General features: G+C 44.2%; 1 protein-coding gene and 1 long non-coding RNA gene across 4 annotated transcripts in view; one reads left to right on the plus strand and one right to left on the minus strand.

Annotated features, from left to right (window-relative positions):
- XPO4 (exportin 4) overlaps positions 1–14,329 on the minus strand; it is an 82,085-nt gene extending 67,756 nt beyond the window's left edge. The window contains exon 1 of one of the 2 annotated variants that reach the window (XM_065049693.1): positions 14,096–14,329. In XM_065049693.1, the coding sequence (XP_064905765.1) occupies positions 14,096–14,173 (78 nt within the window). In that variant the 5' untranslated portion in view covers positions 14,174–14,329. The remainder of the gene's footprint in view (positions 1–14,095) is intronic. The other variant, XM_065049703.1, reaches the window with a different exon arrangement.
- Positions 13,625–16,951, plus strand: LOC110358054 (uncharacterized). Of its 2 annotated transcripts, none has more exons than XR_010469783.1 (3): positions 13,625–13,714; positions 15,620–15,731; positions 16,814–16,951. It is a non-coding gene; the product is annotated as an uncharacterized LOC110358054 (long non-coding RNA). The 2 variants fall into 2 exon arrangements; XR_010469784.1 differs by lacking the exon at positions 13,625–13,714 and adding an exon at positions 14,471–14,595.
- Positions 16,952–22,608: the final 5,657 nt, after the last annotated feature.

Raw genomic sequence — 22,608 nt, forward strand, 5'->3', positions numbered from 1 at the left:
ACTGCTTCCTTCGCACTTGCTTTTTGGAATAATCATTTAAATGACAGCAGTAACTCATCTCCCAACTTAAAAGACACTCAAGATTATTTTTGAATAGGTAGGAAAGATGCAGTAAATGGCTTCTGATCAGACTTGTAAAAGAGGCGGCATGGTGGAAATTTAAGACTTTCTGAACAATTACTCCATTTGATTTAAAAAAAAAAAAAAAAGTCTTTCTCAAAAGTGATTATAATTTGAATTATTTAAACCCCTGAGTGCCCAGTATTTTTCAGCATATATTTGGAACATATGCGTGACTGCTGGAGGAATTACCTCCTACACACCTACTCACGTCTTGCTTTCATGAAGAGGCTTAACAATAGGAAAAAAATTACCTTTTTTTGGTCTTTGTATGAGTTTTTGCTTTGTATTTTGGAGCTGAAGTACTTTATTAAGTTTTTGCAAATAAAACAGGAGGTATATTGTGGTTTGTGATAAGATGTATTCTCAGTTTTGACAATGGTCTCATATAACATAATATATATACACATTAATTGACTAGAGAGCCAAAGTAAATCATTACCATCAATATCAAACTCTCTTCTGAGATAAGACTTCCTCTCCGAAATAAGCAAAAAAAACCCTACCAAGATTTTACCCCTCTGCTAACAACTTGACCCTCAAAGACGGTCAACTACAGGTTCTCCACTGAAATTACCATTCATTTACCTGCACAATACACTTCAGATACATGACTCGTGGTAACCAGTCTGCAGATGAACTATCCTCACTGTATGAGGACACGGCTTCCACTGCCCGCATCTGCTTCTCAGCATCAAAACAAGTACCTGTGAGCTGCTGCTTGAAGAAGAGCAGGTAGGACTTGACAGGCAAAAGGGAAGAGGGTGGTGTGGAATCTTTGAGGAAGCAGGACCAGAGAGGAGCAAGAGGATGTTGAAGGCACAGCCCTCAAGTAGCTGTGGTAGGACACTGACAAACAGATGTCTGCAGCTGGTCTGTGTATTTATGTGAGCTGTTCGTTCACTATCAGCTCTGACAGTTATCAGTCTCCTTACAGGATTCATTCAGGACTTTCTCTTTTCTGACAACTGTGCACATTGCTCAACAACAAAATCCACAAATTCAACTAAACTAACAAGTACATTGTCTCATGCCAACCTTCTGGAAGCATCAGGGGAACAGGATCAGCCCAGACTCCATCCACCCTATAGATGATTGCTCCAGCAGAATTCAGAAAAAAGACCGAATCCTGCATGGGAAATTCTGCGCATCCCAAGAGTTAAAAGTTTAAACCTGCCAGTGTTGGACCCAACTTACAGAGCCTCATGTAAAGGGATCGCAATAGCATCACACGCAATTGTCACAGACCTTACAGACACCACAGTCAAGATCTGGTTTTCTTTTTAAATCTTAATGCTTGCTTTATAATCTCTGGGTCAAGAAAATGTTTCACATCGGTTCCACAAAAATTCGGTGTAAATTTTAACAGTCTTTCACCTCTCCAAGTTTAGGAAATGAAAACCAGGATACAGCATAACACAGAAATGAAGACAAAACACTTCAGAAAATTATGTGTGCACTTTATATCTATTTGTAACTGTTTCCTCCATAACTGCAGTTAGGACATCAGGTGAAGCACACTGACAACAGATAAATCTGAGAAATGTCCTATAATGGACACATAGCTTACAGTAATCTGGCTATGGGCAGCCAGAAGATGAATGCTGGCACAAGGTTACAGTTCAGACCTTTAAATAACGTTATTTATTTCCTAATCTCGACATTCACTGTTGTAACATTTCAAAACACAAGCAAGGTCTGACAGGCAGCTCCGTCTAGCAAAGCGATTTCTGTGAAATGCTCGGCTGATGGCAACGGGCAAATCCACACACAGACCCTTGAAGTCAGTAAGATCCTATAAAGCAACAAGAAGTCAAGCCATGAAGACCAGAGAAAGAGCCCAGTCAAGAGAGGAAAAGTGCAACTCAATACAGGGCAAAGGACAAAGATAAGAAAAACATCATAACTACAAAGAACAGTTATGGAAAACCTCCTTGTTCTAAAACTTTCTAAGCCATTTAATGTTAAGAAATAAATCACGTTGCTTTAACTGCAGCAGGAGTGAAACATCACTACCACAGTAGCACAAGAACCCTAAAAATATGTTACTAAAGGAATATAAAAAGTCATGAAATGGCCTCACTAGACCTGCACTCGCCTCGAGTCGTGCTCTCCTGTGTTCTCCCTCTGACCACGCTCCTGGAGCTGGACTGAACTTGGCCTCCTCACCTGGCAGCAAGGAGAAGGGTTGGTGGAAACGGACCAAACTTCTCCTTCAGCTCCTGTGAATTACAGGTGCTTCTTTCTTTCCCATGCAAGGCAGCATGGAAGATAAATGGGCCTTAAGTTCAGGTCCTGAGTCTGTTATTCTAGAGGGTGGGAAGGAGAGGAGTCTCAGCATCAACTCGCACTGCAGCCTGCACTGCCGGGCAGACTGTCCCCATGAAAGATCCTTGTTCTCCAGCAAGAGACAGGACCTTTGCCCATCCACAGCCCCTGAAAGCACAACTCAATCACAAGATTCAAGTAGCTGATCTCAGTATTGTCAGTTTCTGTACCTGTTAGCCAGGACTGTGACAGTGAATTTTCAGACAAAGTTTTAGGTTAAGAAGAACGACTGTGACTCCTCTCTTACTAGACAGCAGATCACAATAATGCTGGTAATGGCCGTACGCATGTTCCAAAGCTCACAACTTCAGATGTAGCTCACATATAACCTATTCATCAGGCTCATTGTACATCAAATATTGTCAGCAACTGCTTTCCTGCTGCAAGAAAAACTTTAATATTACCCCAATGTGAAGAAGTATCTTGTAGTATCTATTCTTTTCTGTTGTCCAATTTCAAAATAAACTTGCTGCAACTAAAGCTATAACCACCCACTGTTACAGAGGTAGCATTACTTTTACTTGCAGGTAGCCTTCAACAGTAAGCATGTGCAGATAGAGTAGGACATCACAGGGGCAACAGGATCACCCCCCATTCCCCCCACAGAAACACCCCCCAACACAGAAGTCAACAGTCATCACTCCGTGAAAGATTTAAACTGAGATAACAATACATTTTGGTTTCTGAGAGTTTTAGGCTTTGCCTCCTACCACAAAAGTGTTTGCTCCCACCAAGCTAATGAAGAAAGGCAGGCACACAGGGGAGCCAGCTTCCCTGCCAAATTTCAGGTTTTAGCACTTCCTCCTCCATCAATCTTGCTAAAACTTCCAAACCATTTAGTCCCAGCATAGTTATTTGGAAGGAGCTGATTAAAAGTGAGATAAGGAATTTTTTTTTTTAAGTTTTGAAAGTTTAACTAAATTTGACATGGAAACCTCCTTTGGTTTAGTGTACTTTCAAAACGACATGGCCTAAAACACCCACCTTTATGAAGAGCTTTTACCTGTTAGCACATTAATGGAAACTTACAGATAGATACAAGCAAAATACACATGAAACACAATAAGTGAATCATGTAAGTAAACAAAAATGTAACTACAGGGAACATGAAATCAAGATTTAGTAGAAAAAGAGCAACAGGATGGAGGCCAGAGGAGGAAGCTCAGCACCTAAGCCAGCCTGCAGGATAAAGAAGCCAAGATGAGCTGCGAAACTGAAAATATTTTGTGAAGTTAATAAGTTCTTTCACTCAAAACCAGGAAAAATTCTGGACTTTCACCGAACACCTAGAAAAAGCTCCTTTGCCCAACATTTTTCCCAGCAGTGGGAAATGGCAAAAATATATCTAAAATTGTACATACTTGAGAAGGTAAGGTGCCATTTACCTTGTTTCACTAATCTGTTCCGCTCTTGCAGATACAGCCTGAACCGCATTACCAAAGTCAAATCTCTGTATCCATCCTCCAGTATACAAACGAGCAGACACACAATACATATTTTGGGATATCCTCTTCTAAAAGCATCTCTTTCATTAAGAATTTATTTTTATTCCACATACCCATAATTTGGAGTTTTGTTTAGAAAAGGCAATTTTTAAGACTCCCTTTAAGTAAAGTGCCCGACTTCACTCTAAGAACCTGCATAAATTAGCTAAGTCTCAAACTCTGAACAGTAACAGGGCTCCACATACTCACCGAAAAATAATTGCGAAGAAATGTGCTCATAATTACGTATTTTATTCCTAGTGCTGTTAGAGGGGATGTTATTGTAACATGAACAGGAGAACAGCTCCAGAAACAATATTGCCCTTTCTCTGGATATTAGAATTTAATATTCATATATTCCCTGCTAAACAATTCATTATCCCGAAGCTACCCAGCATCTGTTCTCAATCCCACTTAAACCAACCTCAGCTGAAAAACCTTTTTTTGGTAAGTCCCCTAGTTCACTCAGGAAGAAACTTGTTTGGAGTTGGGTTTTTCTTGTTGTTGATAGGTAAGGAATGTGCTATTCATGGTTTTCTTCACCAGAGAGGAGTGTCCATGTTTTGTAAACCTATTTGCACATGTTCTCAATAAAGATGCAAGACTTCAGCCATCTGGGAAGATACCAAAAAAGCATGGTTGATAGAAAAGTCAAAAAATGGCAACATTAGTAGCAAAGCAAGTAGTACAGATGATAGAGCTCAGCTAAATGAAAAAAACTAACTAAGCTTAACGGAAAAAAACAACTATGGTCAGTGCAGAAAACACCCAAAGCTGTGTTTGCACATAAGATTAGTGAAGTTTCAAAGCAATGCTCTTCAACCACTGCTTTAAAGCCACGCAAACTCAGCTTTAAGGCACCTAATATCAAACTAGCATCTGTAGCTGCAAGGGGGAACATACTCTTTTTCACCTTAGGGCTGCAGTCCTGTTGCAGAGATCCAGTGTCCCATTTGGGGATCTCCAGTTATTGTATACATATACTTACATATAGGTGCTGTGGAGGAGTCCTCATGAAATCTACCAGTGACAAATGCCTAAAATATAGCTTTATGACAAGAGATGTAACCTAAGAGGAAACCAACTGAGCTGTAAGGTGAAACCCACAGCAGGCAGGCAAGGTCCACCAGTGCCAACCATGCCCAGGTAAAGTCACCGCAAGACAAATGAGGAACTGACTGAAGGGCCCAAAAGATGCCACGACCACCAATACAAGCCAAAGCTGTGGCAGATCAAGTTTGGGGAAGTTCACTCCAAAACCTTGAAGACCACCTCTCTGCAGAGCCAGACAAAACCAGCAAAAAGAAGACCCTGCCTTAGCTGCGTGCCCAAGACAGAGAAGCTACACATGTAGATCCTGGCCCAGAGAGGACCCCCCAGATTGATGACACGTGCCCCTACATCACCAGGGTGGGAATCCTCCTCTGTCCCCAGCCCTGCATGGAGATATGACTTCTGCTGCCATGTGACAGAAAGGTGGCACTTCTGGAGTAACTCATCAAGGAGGGCATAAACGAGCCACTGTGGTTTGCGTTTGTGCCACTGTTTCTGTTGCTAACCTTGACAGTGTTTGCATATCACCACTAATACCACAATTACCAATAGCTGGAATATTGTTTTATAATAATAAAGGATCTTATAACTCAGTATTGGTTACCATCCAATTGACCTCTGTAGAAACACTTCACTTCCAGAGCCACAGACACCCTGTGGCACAGGCCTCTGGAGTACACCCAGCTATGAGATTTTCAGACTCTGTGTTAATGATGCTGCAAACCGGTTTGTGAATTTTACGAACTGCCCCTGCCTTCCTTCATCTATTGCTGGAGCAAAGACGTCAACAGCCAGGATATTTACTTGTAATGTGAAAAGAGCCAAATTCAAGGTCCTTCCAAAGCAGCCTGAAGAATGGATTGAAAGTGGTTCAACCACCTGTCGGTGTCTTAAAAGCTATCCAGTTACCCATTGCTGAAAAACTGGAAATAAAAAGTCAAGGAATATACCACCCACTCCAGTACAGCCTCAATGGCATACTGCAGCAAACCCCCCAAACACCACCACTCTAACCATTACAGTCCACTCTTACCAGGAAAACGGAATACTTCAGTACTCAAAAAGACAAATATCATGTAACTTTTCTGCAGCTCTTCCCGTGAGCAGATTTTGAAACATATTAGTGAAGGATGCTGGTATTATTCTTTTCCTTTGTCACAACAGGATCCTAGTCCAAGTTAACAGGGGCTGCAGAACTCCACAGCTGTGGTTCCTGGAGAGGCAATGCAGAGACAGAGACCTTCCTCCTCTCCTTCCAACCACACTAACTCCTCTTGACTTCTAGACACATAATATTAACATTATCTCATGCCAGCTTCAGCAACTAGCAGGTCCTTCCATAAGCCAGTCAGGCTCACTAAACTAGCAGATAATCAATCCAGCAAAAAGACAAGTAATGGTTCTCCTCAGGCACTCACTGTTAGGCTTGCTTAGCCTTCTGCAAAAACACAGCTTATGTTTGCATCACGCTTACAAGCCTGGGATTGCCAATGTTCGTCACCCCAGCCAAGCCTTTCGAAATCCCAGGGACCACCATCATAAACAGTAAAATTCCACAGCAAAATACCTTTATGCACTTTACTGATTTCACAGACACGAATTAACTATACAAAGCCTTCAAGAGACCCTGGCATAAGGCTTCGTTTCAACACTACTGCAGCTGTGCCTCTACCATTTTGCACAGCTGCACATAACACAGCTGGATTGCATGAGGATAAATACTGAAATTCATAATTTCAGCACAAACCATGGCATCTCTTTAGTCGTTCTTCATACTCACTTTTATAGTTCTGTAAATTCTGAATTTGATAGGCACCAGTAATCCAACTTATCTGACTTCTAGAGTAGCAAAAGCAATAAAACTTCATTCACTTGCTCCCATATGAATCCAAATAACTTTAAGTGTATTTTCCATTTCTAAAAAATCAGTCTTGATCTGAAGATAAAATTATCCAAAGAGGTTTAAGAGCATAATTTGACCAAAGTTTTCTTTAGGAGCACAGGCAAGCTTTTTCATCTCAGTCAAGGTAGCAAAATTGTTTAAAATGCAATATAGTAAAAATTACCAGAGTTTAAAAAAACTCCCCCTCTTACAGCCACTTCCCAGTGCAGTTCAGCACACGGCCAGGCAGGTGGGTGTGCTACCACCCTGTGTTTTGGTGGAGCCAAAGGCAGCACTGTACAGCTGCCACTTGTCCTTAAGTCCTAGAAACAGGCAAGTCTGGGGTTTTCCTTTTTGGGAGGCAGGGAAGGGAAAGAAGAAGGACTTTTAAAAATATATCTCTCCTCCGTTTCTCAAGCCCCCTATTCAAACAACTACTCCCTATTCATCAGGACGTTTTAGACAGACTTTAAAGGGATGAAAAAGAACTGAAGTCCACATCAGTATCTCCTACAGCTCAGATCTACCACACTCCCTTCTATGCTGTGTGCTTCCCAGCACACAAGTGGTTTCATGCTACTCATACACCCCATCATGCATCAAAATTGCTCCAGATGTTACCGCATTCCCTTTACGAGGTCACTGCACCAACACAGGCATCGGTTCTACTTTTCTTTTGTGCTGGGGAAGCCAAGGAAACCTGGAGAGCAGGAAAGGAGATGGATACGAAGAACACATTTTCCCCTGGTAAAACTGAAAAGGACATGATCCACAAAACCCAGAATTCTACCCCTACATCGCCAGGACACAGAAGTGGAGATTTGATGCATACCTAATGCAGACAGACTTTTTCAAACCTAGACAGTGTCTGAATTTTATTAAAAGGAATATATTACTTAGCTGCTTGTGACAGCATCAGCTCAACAATCAAGAGGATTTCTTCTGCCCTTCCATATGGAAAGCTGTTAATTAACTAATGAACACAGATTAGCATAACAACGATAAGACTCTTAGGAAGCAGGTTAAAGGGAAGACAGCAGTAGCTAGTGCCTGAAGAATAATTATCCAGATGGAGTTATGGACTGGTGAAGCTCCCCAGCGGAATAATCTAGGAGCAGACACAAAGTATTTTCATCAACAACTCAGAACGAAATATAGAAATGTGCCAATGCAACAGTGACATGTCAATGAGTGTGAAACATCATCTTGATTCAAAGATGAATACTCCCTCTGTGAAACAATCAGGGGAAATAAACCCTAAGCACGAAGAATCTCATTTAACTAGATTTTCATTCAATCACATGCTATGTTCCTTTTTCAAAGATACCAGAATCTGTACTAAGCATCACATTCCTATTTCCAGCTCCTCATCCTCAGTACTATGTGCTTCAGGTATGCTCCATGCATGTTTGTTCTCAGCGCCCAGGTAAGTTTCATTAGCGTGCTGTGCACTGCACGTACTTATCTCCCAAGTTGTGATGTGAACCATGTGCCTGTAAAATGCACCAACCACACCAGTTCTTAAGCAAAAGGAATAAAAACTCTACATACACATTACAGACCCTAAGTAACATAGCAGTGCACCAGAAAAACATTTGGAGTGCTTGGGCATAGTCCTCTGAAAACATCACCTTGGTCTTCTGAAGTAATAAAGAAAAGCACAGTGTTAAGTACTATTATGGAAAGAATAGAGACGAATACAAAAAACTTACAACCACCTAAAATCCTCATGTACCTACATCACAAAAGAATGCAGTTCTGGTCAGTCCATCTCAAAAACAGTATCATAAACCTAAAAAGCTACAGAGGAGTACAGGGATGATTAGATGTATGAGGAGCCTCCCACATGAAAAACTGACAAGACCCTTCAGCTTAGCCAAGAGATGACTGGAGGATGCAATACGATAGAGAGCCCTAAAAATCACAAGGGATACCATAGAAGAAAAGTCAGAACAATGGTATTTCTCTTCATTCATTCTCAAATTATATGATCAAACAGCAGGCTTCTCCCAAATAATATTGAATTCTTTTCCAAAAACACCCGTGAAACTCATTACTATCAGAGAAGTATAATATAAAAATGAAAGAAAATAAAAATATAAAGGCATTCTGGAAACAACTGAACACATTCATGGAAGAAAAGTTGATCAGCAATCAAACACAACGATGCTACCCTGAGCTCAGGAAATTACTAATTCAAACAAGGTAAAGTGTATGTTAGTGAAAGGATTATCCTTATTTTTTAGACCCTTTCACTAAAGCAGTAACTAGAGACCACCACTGAAAACAGAACTCAGCTGGGCAGATGTTTGCTCTGATCCAGCCATAATATAACAGACATCCAGCTTGATTTGCTGGGTGATGACTTAGAGGACTTCAACAAATCTTCTCAGCACCAGAATGATTCGTTTGTCTGATTTCTTCCAGCAGGTAACCTGCCATAACCAAATCAGAGCCAGTCCGTCTCTTCCTTTCACCCTTACTATTAGTCATGCTTCACAGTCTGAAAAACCGCCCTGCAATGAAGACAGGCTGCAATGAGAAACTGAACCTCCTCCTGGAGGGAGGGTTTTCATGGTCCTGAATTTCAAGAAAGGCAGGTAAAATAAAAGCCAACCATACAAATTGTTGGGGTAGGCAATATAAACGATTTGTTATTGGATTTTAAGGATACCACCATGTTCCCTTACGCTCTTATTCTATAACCCTATTTCAATATCCGAAAGAGAATTTTGTATGACCAGCGTTAAACTATCCTTTAGCCTGAAATCTCTCTCAGAATGGCAGGATAAGCCACAAAATAAGTAGCACCCCAAGATGATTGTAATGTGTGAAAACTACTCCACCCCCAAAACAGACCACAATGAAACAAGAACATTTACAAACTTCTAAATAAGGGAATTCTTCCACAAAAGCCTTTGTTCAACTGTTCTTGAACCTGTTGATGCTACCCAGACCCATTCTGTTTAGAAGACCTTCGGGTGACAGGGACCTCTGGACTTCACTTCGCTCAATCCCTGCCCAAATGAGAACTCATTTCAAAGTTAGATCATGTCATTAAGGGCCTTGTTCAGTCAAGCTTTAAGAACCTCCAAAGATGAGAGATCCCATAGCCTCTCCAGGTAGCCTCTTCCACTGCCTTCACCAACCACACATAATGCTTTTTTCTTTGCCTTTACTCCAGCTGGAATTTCTCATTCTGAAACGTATAACATCCTGTCATTTCACCGTGTACTGTTCTCTGAGAAAAGTCTGGCATTTCTAATAACAACACAGTCTGAGTTAGCAAGTAAATTGTACAGTGAAGGTATATGACACACTTGAGCCAACCTGACAGCTCACCACTGCTAACGGGGCAGACCAGACCAGTACACGTCCAACGATCTAATTGCAGCCACCCTGTGCTAGCTCTGCAACTTAAACGGCTGCACAGATAGCCAATCCATCTTGCTGACTTGACAGAAATCCATTCCCTTGTTTAATTCCTGTGTCATCTCAACAATATTAATATGTTCATCACCGGGTCACAAGGGAAAAAGTGGAGCTGCAGGTAGGAGCAGAGCACCCCTTTTTGGAGGTGAACAGGGAGAACAACCTGTGAATTTCGATTTAGGTGTCACAGAATATCATGTGCTAAACAATTTCAACCCGCTTTAATAAATTCCCAGCAATAACTAAACAGTCTTATGCATGCTTCCTTCTAATACATTATATATATTACAGATAGGAACCACATACATTTGGTTAGAGGATGCCACGCCAGTTGGAAATAGAAGAGCGGTTCATACAGATGCTAGTGTATGGTCTTCACCAGGCCAAAAGTGTAAATCAACTTGGGGAACTGTCTGATTGCACAGAATTTTACATTTGAAGTTACAAGGCGCTATGGGGACCTTACTTCAAGTTAACTGTATTAGATTTGTTCTAAAGGCATTAAGTACCCAAAAAGCGCATACTTTTAATACAGCAAACACTCTTACATACACCAAAGAAAACTGCCAGGGGACCAGCATTCAAAGCTGTATTTAGCAGCTAATGACAACCCAGGTGTCGTTTTGTATAACAACTCTTCAATTTACACCAAGTTTCAATCATTTTCAAAACTAAGCCTTTTCAATATGGGCTACCTAGGATCTGTTGAAAGATGTTAGTGGTAACGAAGGAAAATGATTTCTATACAACTGCAGAGGAGCCTGGTGAAAGAAGAGAAGGAATCTTTCCAGTTTTCATCCACTGCGTACCATGGCTTGCACAGTCCATAAAGATCAGCAATTTATGAGATCAGAACTAACATATCTCTTATCTGACATATAAACAACTAAAACTCAACTAATCCAGAGCAATAAAAAATAACACCTACGAAAATACTTATCAAAGATTGAGAGAACTCATGGTAATCTATACTTACCCTCAGGGCAAGTTAATTAAACACAGCCAGGTTTTTTTATTAGCATGCCTGGATTCCTCTAGTCCATTATTCTCCCCTAAGGCTCAGCATTTCAGTTTGAAATCAAGACCAAGTACCACAGAAACCACCACCACTCCCAGCTCCATCCTCAGATAAGTTGCAGCACCTTTGATGCCTCCCTGGCCAACTGTACTTTGTGCAGATTGCTACCGTCTCAGCTGCTGCAGGAAAATCTCGCTGAATCCCTCCAGTGCTCCCTGCGCAGCTGCAACTTGCTGCCATCTGTTGTCAGACCATTCACAGCTCTGCCCTTCCCCATCGCTCCCCTGCAAGATGCCAACCTCATGACCTCCATTACCAGCACCAGGTTCACCAAACTCTCGCAAGTCCTCAGATTTTTACATAAATACCTTTCTAAGTGACCCCACCAGTTTGCTTGATCAGTTCACACCTCCTGCCACATACAGTTACTTCTTGCCCTCACAGCCAAGTAGATGTTTTAGCAGATTTTACAAAACAGTGCAGTCCTCTGGCTAAACTAAATTAAGATCGTCACTGTGCAGGTGCAGTCGTGATACACAATTCAGTTCATGTTTTTCCACAGTTGCTAGTGAGAAAGAAGAGGAGCAGAGCACATAACCCTTTCAGTCTCGGGGGTCTCACATCCACCTTTGTAAAGCAGCGTACACAGCGAGCTGCGGTCTGCTCTACTTTGTCACGCCAAAAACCTCATGAGTTTTGAGAAGAAACATGGAGCACTAACCCTAAGCAGTTCTCACAGCTCTTCTACAGCCAAACCAGCTCAAAGCCTGATTCTGAGTCCTCAGTCTCACAAATAGCTTTAGTAAATATCTCTGTTTTATGCAGCTTCCTCAGGAAGTGCCATCTAACTCGTTCTTGTCAGTTCAGCTTTGTCTATGGGAATTCCAAGAGCAGCTGTGGAAAAGAAAAAAAGAACAAGAAAATGGTAATAATCACAAGTAGTCAGCTCTCACACTGTCAGAGGCCAGAAGGAGAGAAGAACCTAGAAATTCAACAGAGATCCTAACAACTACATGCTTAGTTTTACCAGCAAGTTTACTACCTATTCTTCACAGAAGTACAAACATTACCATAAAAGGCTTGCATCTTTTCACTATATTAACATTTTTATTTACTTAAACTCCACATTAAGTCGCATTTCCCTCACGATGACAGCAGGGCTAGGCTAGGGAAACTATGCCAACAAAAGTAACATTAAGTTTTCTAGCACACATGCAAAACTTTGGAGATGCGGCACTGTGCGCTATCAGTTTGATACTGAAAACTACCCAACCGCCGGCTTCCTTCCACACACGTGTTCCGTCTCATACTAACACTCATTACATATTTCCCCTACGCAGTCAAACACTTCTGGTAATTACAGCAACTGGATTATTTTTAAAACTGAGATGCACAGACACTGAAAGAATATTCAATAATCAACACAGTTCTATTTTGCAAGGGCATGAATGAATCAAAAGGAACTCAAAGCTTAAAATGCATCACCGTTCACCTACTTTCAATTTCTTTTCTAAAAGGATTAGTGCGTGTTGCTAATCTATCTGACTTCACATTCCTGTTTGGAAACATAGTGAATGTTTTTCAGGCTTTGATTTCACACACAAGTATTTTGATGAGGATACCTGCAAGTAAAGCTAATTGCCTGTCGCTTTACAGTCAGGCTGCTTCAGCTAAGCAGTAAACTCACAACGATTCAGGCTGTTGATCAATTATCAATATGAGGCAAACTTTCCTGTTATTTGCTTGACTCTTCTGAAATCTCTCCAGTATCAACAACTTACAAACTTTATTTCTGTTGGAATCACATTTTGGTAAGATAAATTTTGTGGGGAAGACTTTAAGCCAGACATTTTTAGAAGATCTGCAAGTAAGACCTGTAAACGGCACAGGCCAACATGAAGCTTTTCATTCAAAGGAATGAAAAACTTTTACAAGGATGCATGACTACGATGTTTCAACACCAACAGTCGCTGCAGGTATTCAGCCCCATTGCAGTTCTGATCTTTGCCATGTGGACTTTCTTTTCCATGCAATCACGGAAGATGACACACAAGATGCTCACGGTCAGCACAAACAGGTAACAGACAACAAAACGATGTAGGCCACCGCTAATCGCTTCGCTTCAGCGCGGCAGCACCGGGAGCCGCCGGCTGCCCCGTGCTCGGCCACTGCAAGGAACACTCTGGAAGCCCGCGGCGCTCAGCCCGCCGCTCACGGCACCTCTGAGTCGCCCCCACGCTGCCGACCGTGCCCCGGGTTCCGCGCTGGGCCGGGGAGGGGGCGCGACCTCCGCCCGCCCCGCAGCCGCGGGAGCGGCCCCGGGCCCCGGCCCCGCCGCCGGGAGAGAGAGTTGCTCACTTGCAACTTCGGCGCGGGTTTCCCCGGCGAACAATGGCGGTGCGGGGGATAGGGACCGGGGGGGATCGGACGGGACATCCCGTTGGGGCGGGAAGCTCGGGGCAGCCCGCCCGGGGCGGCGGAGAGCGGGCGGCACATGGAGGACCGGCGCGGCGTGCGCGGCGGGGCCAGCCCCGGCTGCGGGGTGACAGGGACGAGCCGGCGCGGCGGCGGCCGCCCGCGAAGAAGGAGACCGGCCGGGGAGCGGGAGGGGGCGGGAAGGGGGCGGCGGAGGCGCCGCGCCCCGGCGGGCTGCACCCCGAGCCCCGCGCCTGAGGGGCGAGGGCGACGGGAGCCTCCGCGGCCGGCGGGAGAGGGGAAGGGGCCGGCGTGGGGTTCCCGCCGCGAGGCGCCGCTCCGGGCGCGGCGCTGCCCGCTCACCATCAGCACTTTGGCCGCGTTCTCCAGCTGGGCGATCACCTCGGGGGCCCCCCCCGCTGCCGCGGCCGCCGCCATCATGGTCTCTCTTCAATGACGCGCCATGCGCTGCATTCTGGGACGAGGCGGCCGCGCAGCCAATCCCGGGCGCGGCGCGACCCGGCTCGGCCCCGGCGCGGAGGCGAAGCGGCGGCGCCGCGCAGCGTGACCGCCGGCCGCCAGCCAGGGACCCGCCGGGACACCTCCGCCCCCCGCCCCTTCCCCTCCCGCTGCCCGCCCGCCTCCGGGGCGGGCACGCCGACGCGGCGGGACCTGCGGAGCCCCGGGCGGGGCCCGGCCCGGCGCCGCCTCGAGGCCGCCGCACCTGCCGGGGCCCGGGTGTGGGTGGACGAGTGCAGAGAGGCCTCCCGGGCCGGTCGGGGGGGCTGGCTGGGATGGTGGTGTCGGGTGAGGCCGGAGCGTGAGCCGCGTTTGGGTGCTGCCCGGTTCGGTCACGCTTCCTGGTGCGCACCGGTGACCTCGGGCATCACTTGCCTTCGGTTCCTTGTGCTTAGCGGTGCTTGCAGAGTTTTAGTGGGATGAGGACTAGTTTTTAAAATACAGTGTAGAAAGGGGGCGTGGGAAGGTGGAGAAGGTGGCCAGCATCTTCCCAAATTGAACTGCTTGATGGCAGCCAAGGTTTAAAAGTGTTCTAAAATGCATTTTTTCAGACATAACTCCATCTGGAGCTCCCCTCAGGTTACTGGATGTGAGTTACAAGCCAATGTCACCTCTGAAAAATATGCTGAAGAGAGCGTTGTTGTGCACCCGCAGGAGCAAGAGAACCCTCAGATTGTGCATTCACTGGCATTTTATTTTGGTTTAGGAGTTTGCTTTTTAAGCAAACCTGATGATTTCCACTTCATTTTGCACTTCGGAGCAGTCTGAGGATGTGCAGGCTTTGGAACCTTCTGATGAAACTAAATTACAAGGTCTGCAACCACTGAGGAGTGTTCAGTGCACAGGACCATGCTCCAGGTCCTTTGGAGCACGTCCCTCGCAGCATGGACCACTGGGCAGCATCGGCTCTTTGTTCCCTGGGTCCCACTAGACCACTCTAGTGCTACAACAGTCTGGTGTTTCCAAACATAGTTCTTCCATCCTCCCAACCTCGAGAAGCCATTACCTGACCTCTGGTCCTGAAGTTGTGCAAAGGTTAGAAGGTGTTGGCTGAGCTGGCTGATCAGAGGTGTGAATGTTCACAGGCTGTTCCAGTGTAAGTGTCCGGTGCTTCCATGTAGGTGATACAATGTAACAGCCAAAGGGAGAAGAAAGGATCAAAGGAAGAGGATTCCAGGAAGAGACACATCTTACCTATTCGAAACAAGAGTAAAAGTATTTTGCTCCCAAGAAATATGAGCTTTCAGTGCTTAAGTGGGCTCACTGCTAAACAAGATTGGAAGTAGCAATGGAACCATGTAAAATATTGATTTTGTGGTTTACCTAGTAGGTTATGTAATTCATGCCAAAACGTTAAATGTATTTCAGGGTAACATTCAGCTTCACCGTTGGAGGAGAATGTGGGGAGATCAGCAGGGCTGAAAAGAGAGACGACTATAAGGAAAATTGAACCAACAATCAGAGCTGGAGGAGTTCAAAGGTAGTGAAAGTGTGACAACACACTTAAGTCCTGAAGTGTGTTTATTGGGCAAACAATGCAATGTACAGTGAGTCTTACTCTAAGGAACAGTAAAACAAGAGCTGAAGACTTAGAAGTTTGTGTACAAAGAGATAATGTCAAAAAACCTTGAAGAGTATGAGAAAAGTTATTTTAAAGTATTTTGTGTTTGGTGAAGGACTACTTCAGTGGAGTATTTCTGTACTTGTAGCTCGCATTCAAAATGAGATTCTTCAACAACTTCTTCAGCATGTTCAAAGGTCCTTCACTCTCCTGTGGACTTGTGTGTTCAGCAGCATACTTGAATAGCCGTGGGAGCAATAGAAATAGCATAGTATTGTTTGGGTTGGGGGTCTCAAGAGCTGTCTAGGCCAAATTTCTGTTTCTTTCAGCCTTCTGACTAGGTTCTTAGGGCTTTGTTCAGCTGGGTCTTGAAAACCTCCAAGAATGGAGAGTGTACAGGTTATCTGGGCAACCTGTGCCAGTGCTTGATAGTTGTCATGGTGAAGTTTTTACCCCTTAAATCAGAATCTGCCCATATGACTGTTGCCTCTCATCCTGCTGCCATGCACCCACATAGAGAGTTTTGCTCCATTTTCTCAATAATCTCAGGTTCTGGAAGGAAGCCCTTGGCTTCCCTTCAGGCCTTCTGACTGAGCACAGTTCCCTCAGCCTCTCCTCACAAGGCATGTGCTCCCATCCCCTCACCATCCTGATTGCCCTCAGCAGCACTCCCTGCAATTTGTGAACTTCTTTCTCATACTCAGGGGGCCCAAAGTGTGATGTGATTTTCCAGATGTAATCTAACAAGTGCCAAATAAAGATAACTAATAATTCTCTAGATCTACTAGCTTCATGCCTATAAAAACAACCTAGAATGTCTTTATAATGGTAGCCTTGCTCACCACTGTGGTCTGCTTGCTCGTGTTTAGCTTGGTATATGTCAGGGCCCCATAAAGTGCACAACAGGGCCTTCATTGCCCTGACACCCTCACCTGGGTCATCAGCATGTGCAGCACTGTAGATTTACCTGTGCCAAATCCTGTCTTCTGTTGTTTTATCAGTTCGCCTTCCTGGATGTACCTGTGTAACATGCAGCCTTGTCTCCAACCCTTTCTCCTGCATGGACCTTGTCTCTGACTCTGTCTTCTGCTTTTCCTGGCTGGACTTCCTGGCTGGTCCCTGGATCTGACTCATTATCTCACCTTGTCTTGGACTCTACAGAAGACCCGTCACTTGCCCTGCATCTTGCCCTAATTTCCAGTGGAAGGACTGAGTGGAGTAATCTGCAGTAAAAATGAACATGTTCAAGTAGTCACATTTTCTCTCAGCTCTATTACAATCTCAATGTTCTCTTTCCTAGTCTTAGAAAAGCTGATTGTTCATTTATCTTGTCAGACTGAATGCTGAAGCTATTTCTGCTGTTGGCTAAAAAAGATGCATCACATTCTTCCTTAATGCTTCCCTCTTTTGTGGTGTTAATACTCTTAAAATAGTTCAAAGCTTTTGGACTCACTGCCAGAAAAAGTGTTGTTGGTAATGGAGTCTGTCCTTCCTGCTCTAGCAGTCCTTCTCTGGCTCACTTTCTTCCACAGCTGAAAACATCCAAATACTGCTAGTTTTGGCTGAAGATTAAAATGTTAAGGAAAATGAGGCAGCAGTTTGTAGTAAAACAGTCACAAATTAGGTTTGTTTGGTTTTTGTTTTCTTTAGATATGTGTTGATCAGAGTCCTGTGCATGCACACACACAATAACGCTAGGAAAGAGCAGTTGGAGTCAGGAGTATCCAACAAAGTCTAAAGTAAGGAAATAGAAGTGATCAAGTACTAAGTAAGATGAGATAAGGAAATCATAGAATCATAGAATGTCCTGAGTTGAAAGGGACCCAGAAGGATCATGGAGTCCAACTCCTGTCCCTGCACATGACAACCCCACAGTTCACACCATGTGTCTGAGGGTGTTGTCCAGTCTCTTCTTGAACACTGTCAGGCTTGGGGCTGTGACACCTCCCTGGGGAGCCTGTTCCAGTGCTCCAGCACCCTCTGGGTGAAGAACCTTCTCCTAATGTCCAATGTAACACCGTCCCAACCCCCCTCCCCCACACCCTGGCACATCTTCCTGCCATTCCCTCGGGTTCTGTCATTGGTCACTAAAGAGAAGAGTTCAACACTTGCCTCTCCTCCTCCACTTGTGAGGAAGCTGTAGCCACCATGAGGTCTGCCTTTAGTCTCCTCTTCTACAGGCTGAACAAACCAAGTCACTTCAGCCGCTCCACATAAAGCTTCCTCTCCAAAACCTTCACCAACTTCATGTCCCTCTTCTGGACACTCTTCAGTAGCTTTATATCCTTTTCATCCTGTGTCACCCAGCACTGCACACAGTGCTCCAGGTGAGGCCGCACCAGTGCAGAGCAGAGCGGGACAATCACCTTCCTGCCTGGCTGGCAATGCTGTGCTGGATGCGCCCAGGACACGGGTGGCCTCTTGGCTGCCAGGGACACTGTTGGCTCATGCTCAACTTGCCGTTGACCAGAACCCCCAGATCCCTCTCCGCAGAGTTGCTCACCCAGTGTGAGTGTCCAGTTCTGGGCCCCTCAGTTCAAGAAGGACAGGAAACTGCTGGGGAGAGTCCAGTGCAGGGCAACAAAGATGATTAAGGGAGTGGAGCACCTCCCTTAAGAGGAAAGGCTGAGGGAGCTGGGTCTCTTTAGCTTGGAGGAGACTGAGGGGTGACCTTATTAATGTTTACAAATATATAAAGGGTGAGTGTCACGAGGATGGAGCCAGGCTCTTCTTGGTGACAACCAATGATAGGACAAGGGGTAATGGGTTCAAACTGGAACACAAGAGGTTCCACTTAAATTTGAGAAGAAACTTCTTCTCAGTGAGGGTGACAGACACTGGAACAGGCTGCCCAGGGGTGTTGTGGAGTCTCCTTCTCTGGAAACATTCAAAACCTGCCTGGACACCTTCCTGTGTAACCTCATCTGGGTGTTCCTGCTCCAGCAGGGGGATTGGACTAGATGATCTTTTGAGGTCCCTTCCAATCTCAAACATTCTGTGATTCTGTGAAAGTGACTCTTCCCATAGCCATTAATAAACCTATGTTTGGCCATGTTAGAACTAATAACCTGAAAAGGCTTACACATACTTGATTTGATAAAGTAAATGTAGCCTGCAGATTTCCATTCTCAATGACAATGCATCTTCATGTTCACAGAGGGTTTCAGAACAATGCCTTCCCTCACAGCTCTCACCCATGGCTGGACTGCATGTCTCATCCTCCAGAACATGCCACAGCCTCTCACAACTTCTGCTTCTGGCTGAAGTCTCTGCCATCATCATCCACTTCTCCCTTACTCCTGCTTCCCTTCAGTGTGCAGAGAAGGGTCCTCTTCCTGTTATCCCCCAAAGTCTTTTTTGTGAGTGAATTAAGATCCAACTCTAAAGCTGAGTTCTGTGAGAGAAGCAGATTGTCTGTAGTAGCTACCTTATCTTTCTTGCTGAGGAAGTGCAGGATGAATGAAAGTGATTAAGCAGATTCCAGGAATTCTACCAGAACACCTGTCTTTGCCTGCCCTTTCTTGCATTGCTCTGGTGAGGGGCTTAAACCAGGTTTCATATTTTGATGTGTTATATATTATGGGGCTTGACTTGATTTCTGGGGTCTATGTATAGTAGCACCAAAGGTCTACAGCTGCAATTAAAGACAGTGAGAGCTCTATTGGAGTAATTAAACTTATTTGACATCTGAAGAAGTGTTCTTTTTGGTTGTTCACACTCCAAATTAGACATTGGCTCTTCTGTTTATTTCTTACAAGGCAGCAGTACGCAACGCTGCAAAGCTAGATTAATCATTCAAGTAACTTATTTCAAGGTCTCAGTTTTGTTAAGAATGGAGTTTGACTAGGAATGGGATGTGTCATAAGTGAGGTTAACTGTGAAGAGGTAAAATATTAGGTTTTTATTTAAGTGAACAACCTCCACATTGTAAGACTGGGTCTTACTGGAAAGTATAAACTATATTAACCAGGGTTAGACACATAAAGATACATGGGATAAGAATGAGGTTACAGGGAACTGGTGCATTGTGTATCTGTGTGTGTGCAGTACCTGTGACTCTGTCGGAGCAGCGAGGAGTGACAGTGGCCATGAGCAGTCACAGCACACCCAGAGCAGTGGCTGGGTTGCCACAACAGCCACCTGCAGAAGGGGAATTTGGGAGGATGCCAGACATGCAGATGACTGAGTCACACTCAGTATTTCTTAAACTATATTCCACCCAAGAATTGAGGCACATACCTCTCACTTTATCTGGCTTTTCGCAAGCAAGGCATTATATTGGGGTAGATATGACTGACACTGGGAGCCAAACTGTCAGCATGTAGGCTAGTTGGACAGTTTTACTAGATCTAGGCTTTTGGTATCTTGTGACACTTATTCCTGTATTTGAAGCTGTAATATTAAGAGTTTAAGCATTGCTTAAAACAAGTGAGTGCATTAATTGTTTTACAGGAAACCTGCTGTATTTGGTTTTGTAACTGCTTACATTCTGTTTCTTCCTGGCTCTGCTTGTCTAGCAACCACGCTGTCGGTTAGCACTTCATTGTACCGAGAAAGGGGGAGCTGAACATAACAGTCACTAAGTTTAGCTATTTTGACCTTCAAAGTTATCTTTAGGATTTATAACTGGTTGACCAGAACATGTTGCTTATGATTCACACTTGGAAGTTTATCAGCAGTAGCTTATACTAAGTATTTGGAAAACACGCATGCTTTCCTTCACACAGTTTCCGTGCTGCCTCTATTATGGTCTTCTCTGGTATTCGGGAACACTTTACTGGTACACTACATGGTGGGATGATAGCTTAAGCTAGCCTGTTTCATCTTGTCTGTAACAAACACTTCAAAATCTTTATGCAGCAGATATCTGTGTTCAAGCACACAAAATGCCAGCTCAGATTGCCAGCTTACTGCCTCTTACATCTCGAGACTGTTGGGGAGGCAAACTTGCCAACCCAAAAGGGATCAATGCAACACTAGTGTATTTTAGGCTACTGTCTCTAAACACTTACTTATTTCATATAAGGGTCATTCACTCAAGAATAAGTCATTCTTTAGATTAGCATAGGCTACAGTACCAATGCTTTCATCTCTCCCCTGAGATCATTCTCTGCTGGTCGTGCTCTAAAGATGCTTGCAAAGGGTTTCTTACTCCTAAGACTTTATTCCTAAGGCCATTTGCTTAGGAGGTGGTTTTTCCTTCCTCTCAGTATCTTGCAAGTCACAGCCAAGTTCTCACTGGTCCTGCATAAAAAGCAAGGACCTAATTAGAAGTCCTCAGCAAGACCCTTAGGTAAGGCCGCCCATCTTAGTGCTGGGGCCTAAACTGGTTGTCTGACTCTCCCTGGATGTTAGGTACAAAAGCACAGGATTTGGAAAAGCTAACAGCTGAAACATCTGTGCTCTCTCACAGAAGAAGGTGCCAAGGAAGCCTTTGCAGCTTAAAACTTGCGCAGGCATGCATGCACTTGTTTTATTTGTAGAATTTTGAAACACTGCTGTGCTACTTTGGAGGTTTTCACTTAAGCAGCTCTGACACAAGCTGAGAACTTTTGCCTGAAACTTTTCCTCCTGGCTGCAAAAATACTGTGGTGTACTTGCAAAGCTGGTTCCTCATCTATCCATTTCCTCTTGTGAAGGCAGTCAGGGGAAAGCAAGCCAGTGACTCCACTGACCTGTCCTCTCTGCTACCGCTATAGACATGTGACACGTAAATAAGTCAATTGCGATAAAGAAAGGTCCAGTAGTTACTTGGACATTGGCTATCTAAATGTGGTCAACTTCTGAAGTCACAGCACAAATATGCAACAGGACTCATAACTTAGTTTCTCTAATTCTGTTCTGTATACAGAAGAGGTGAGTAGTAGAAAGCAACTGCCCTGCTAGTTACAGAGTCTTTAATAGCTGGGAGGAACACAGGCAAATGGTTATTATATATCACCAATGTGCTGCTCCAGCTTGGGTCTGTAGCTTGCACAAGCTCCCTGAAAACCAAATGAGAGAGTACAGTGCTTATCTGAGCTTATCCTGGAGAAGAGGAGATTTCTCAGCTTTAGCAGTTCTGGAATAAACTAGGATTTTCAAAGGATTTCTTGCTCCTCTTCCTTGAGTTGTACGGAAGGGACATAACAGTATGACTTGGAGATTCACAGATGATGGCTTAGCATGAGCTGCGGGCACCACTCTTACCTGCCGTGTTTCCAGGGGGGATAACCCCATCACTGTGGTTTTGAATCAGTTAAAGTCTTGCCTTGATTTTGCATCTCTCTGCTGGCTCCTACATCACACTGCAACACTGTGCTGTTAAAAATTAACTCTTCTTATTAATCCGAAATGGATTTGACTGGTTTATTGAAAAAATTAGCATTGCTTCTCCTGGTGTGTTGAGATACTAGAAAGATCCTTTAGCAGCTCTGGTTATACCACATAATGAAAACATTTGCTAGCCTTGTCAGAGATCAGTTGTCCATCTGGATAGCTGGTATGACCAGATCTGTGACAGCCTAATGAAGTCAACCAGGAAAAAATATCATCTGTGAGAGGAACATGATAAATTAGAAGTGCACTACATTTCTAAGTTTAAGCCCCTCACTTTGCAGAGCCATGTGCAGCCATGCATAAGCTAATAGTGTCTAAGGTGAGTTAGGTTTCTTGTCCTCATACCTCTTCTTGAACAGCTATTCCAGATTTTGACTTTTCAGAATTGTAAATCCTTCTGACTTCCAGCTTATTTACTTTATTTCTGTTTACTGCCAGCTTGCTGGCACAGAAATAGATATTGTTCTTTAACCAAATT

The sequence above is a fragment of the Columba livia genome, chromosome 1, assembly GCF_036013475.1.
Source record: "Columba livia isolate bColLiv1 breed racing homer chromosome 1, bColLiv1.pat.W.v2, whole genome shotgun sequence".
Classification (NCBI taxonomy): Eukaryota; Metazoa; Chordata; class Aves; order Columbiformes; family Columbidae; genus Columba; species Columba livia.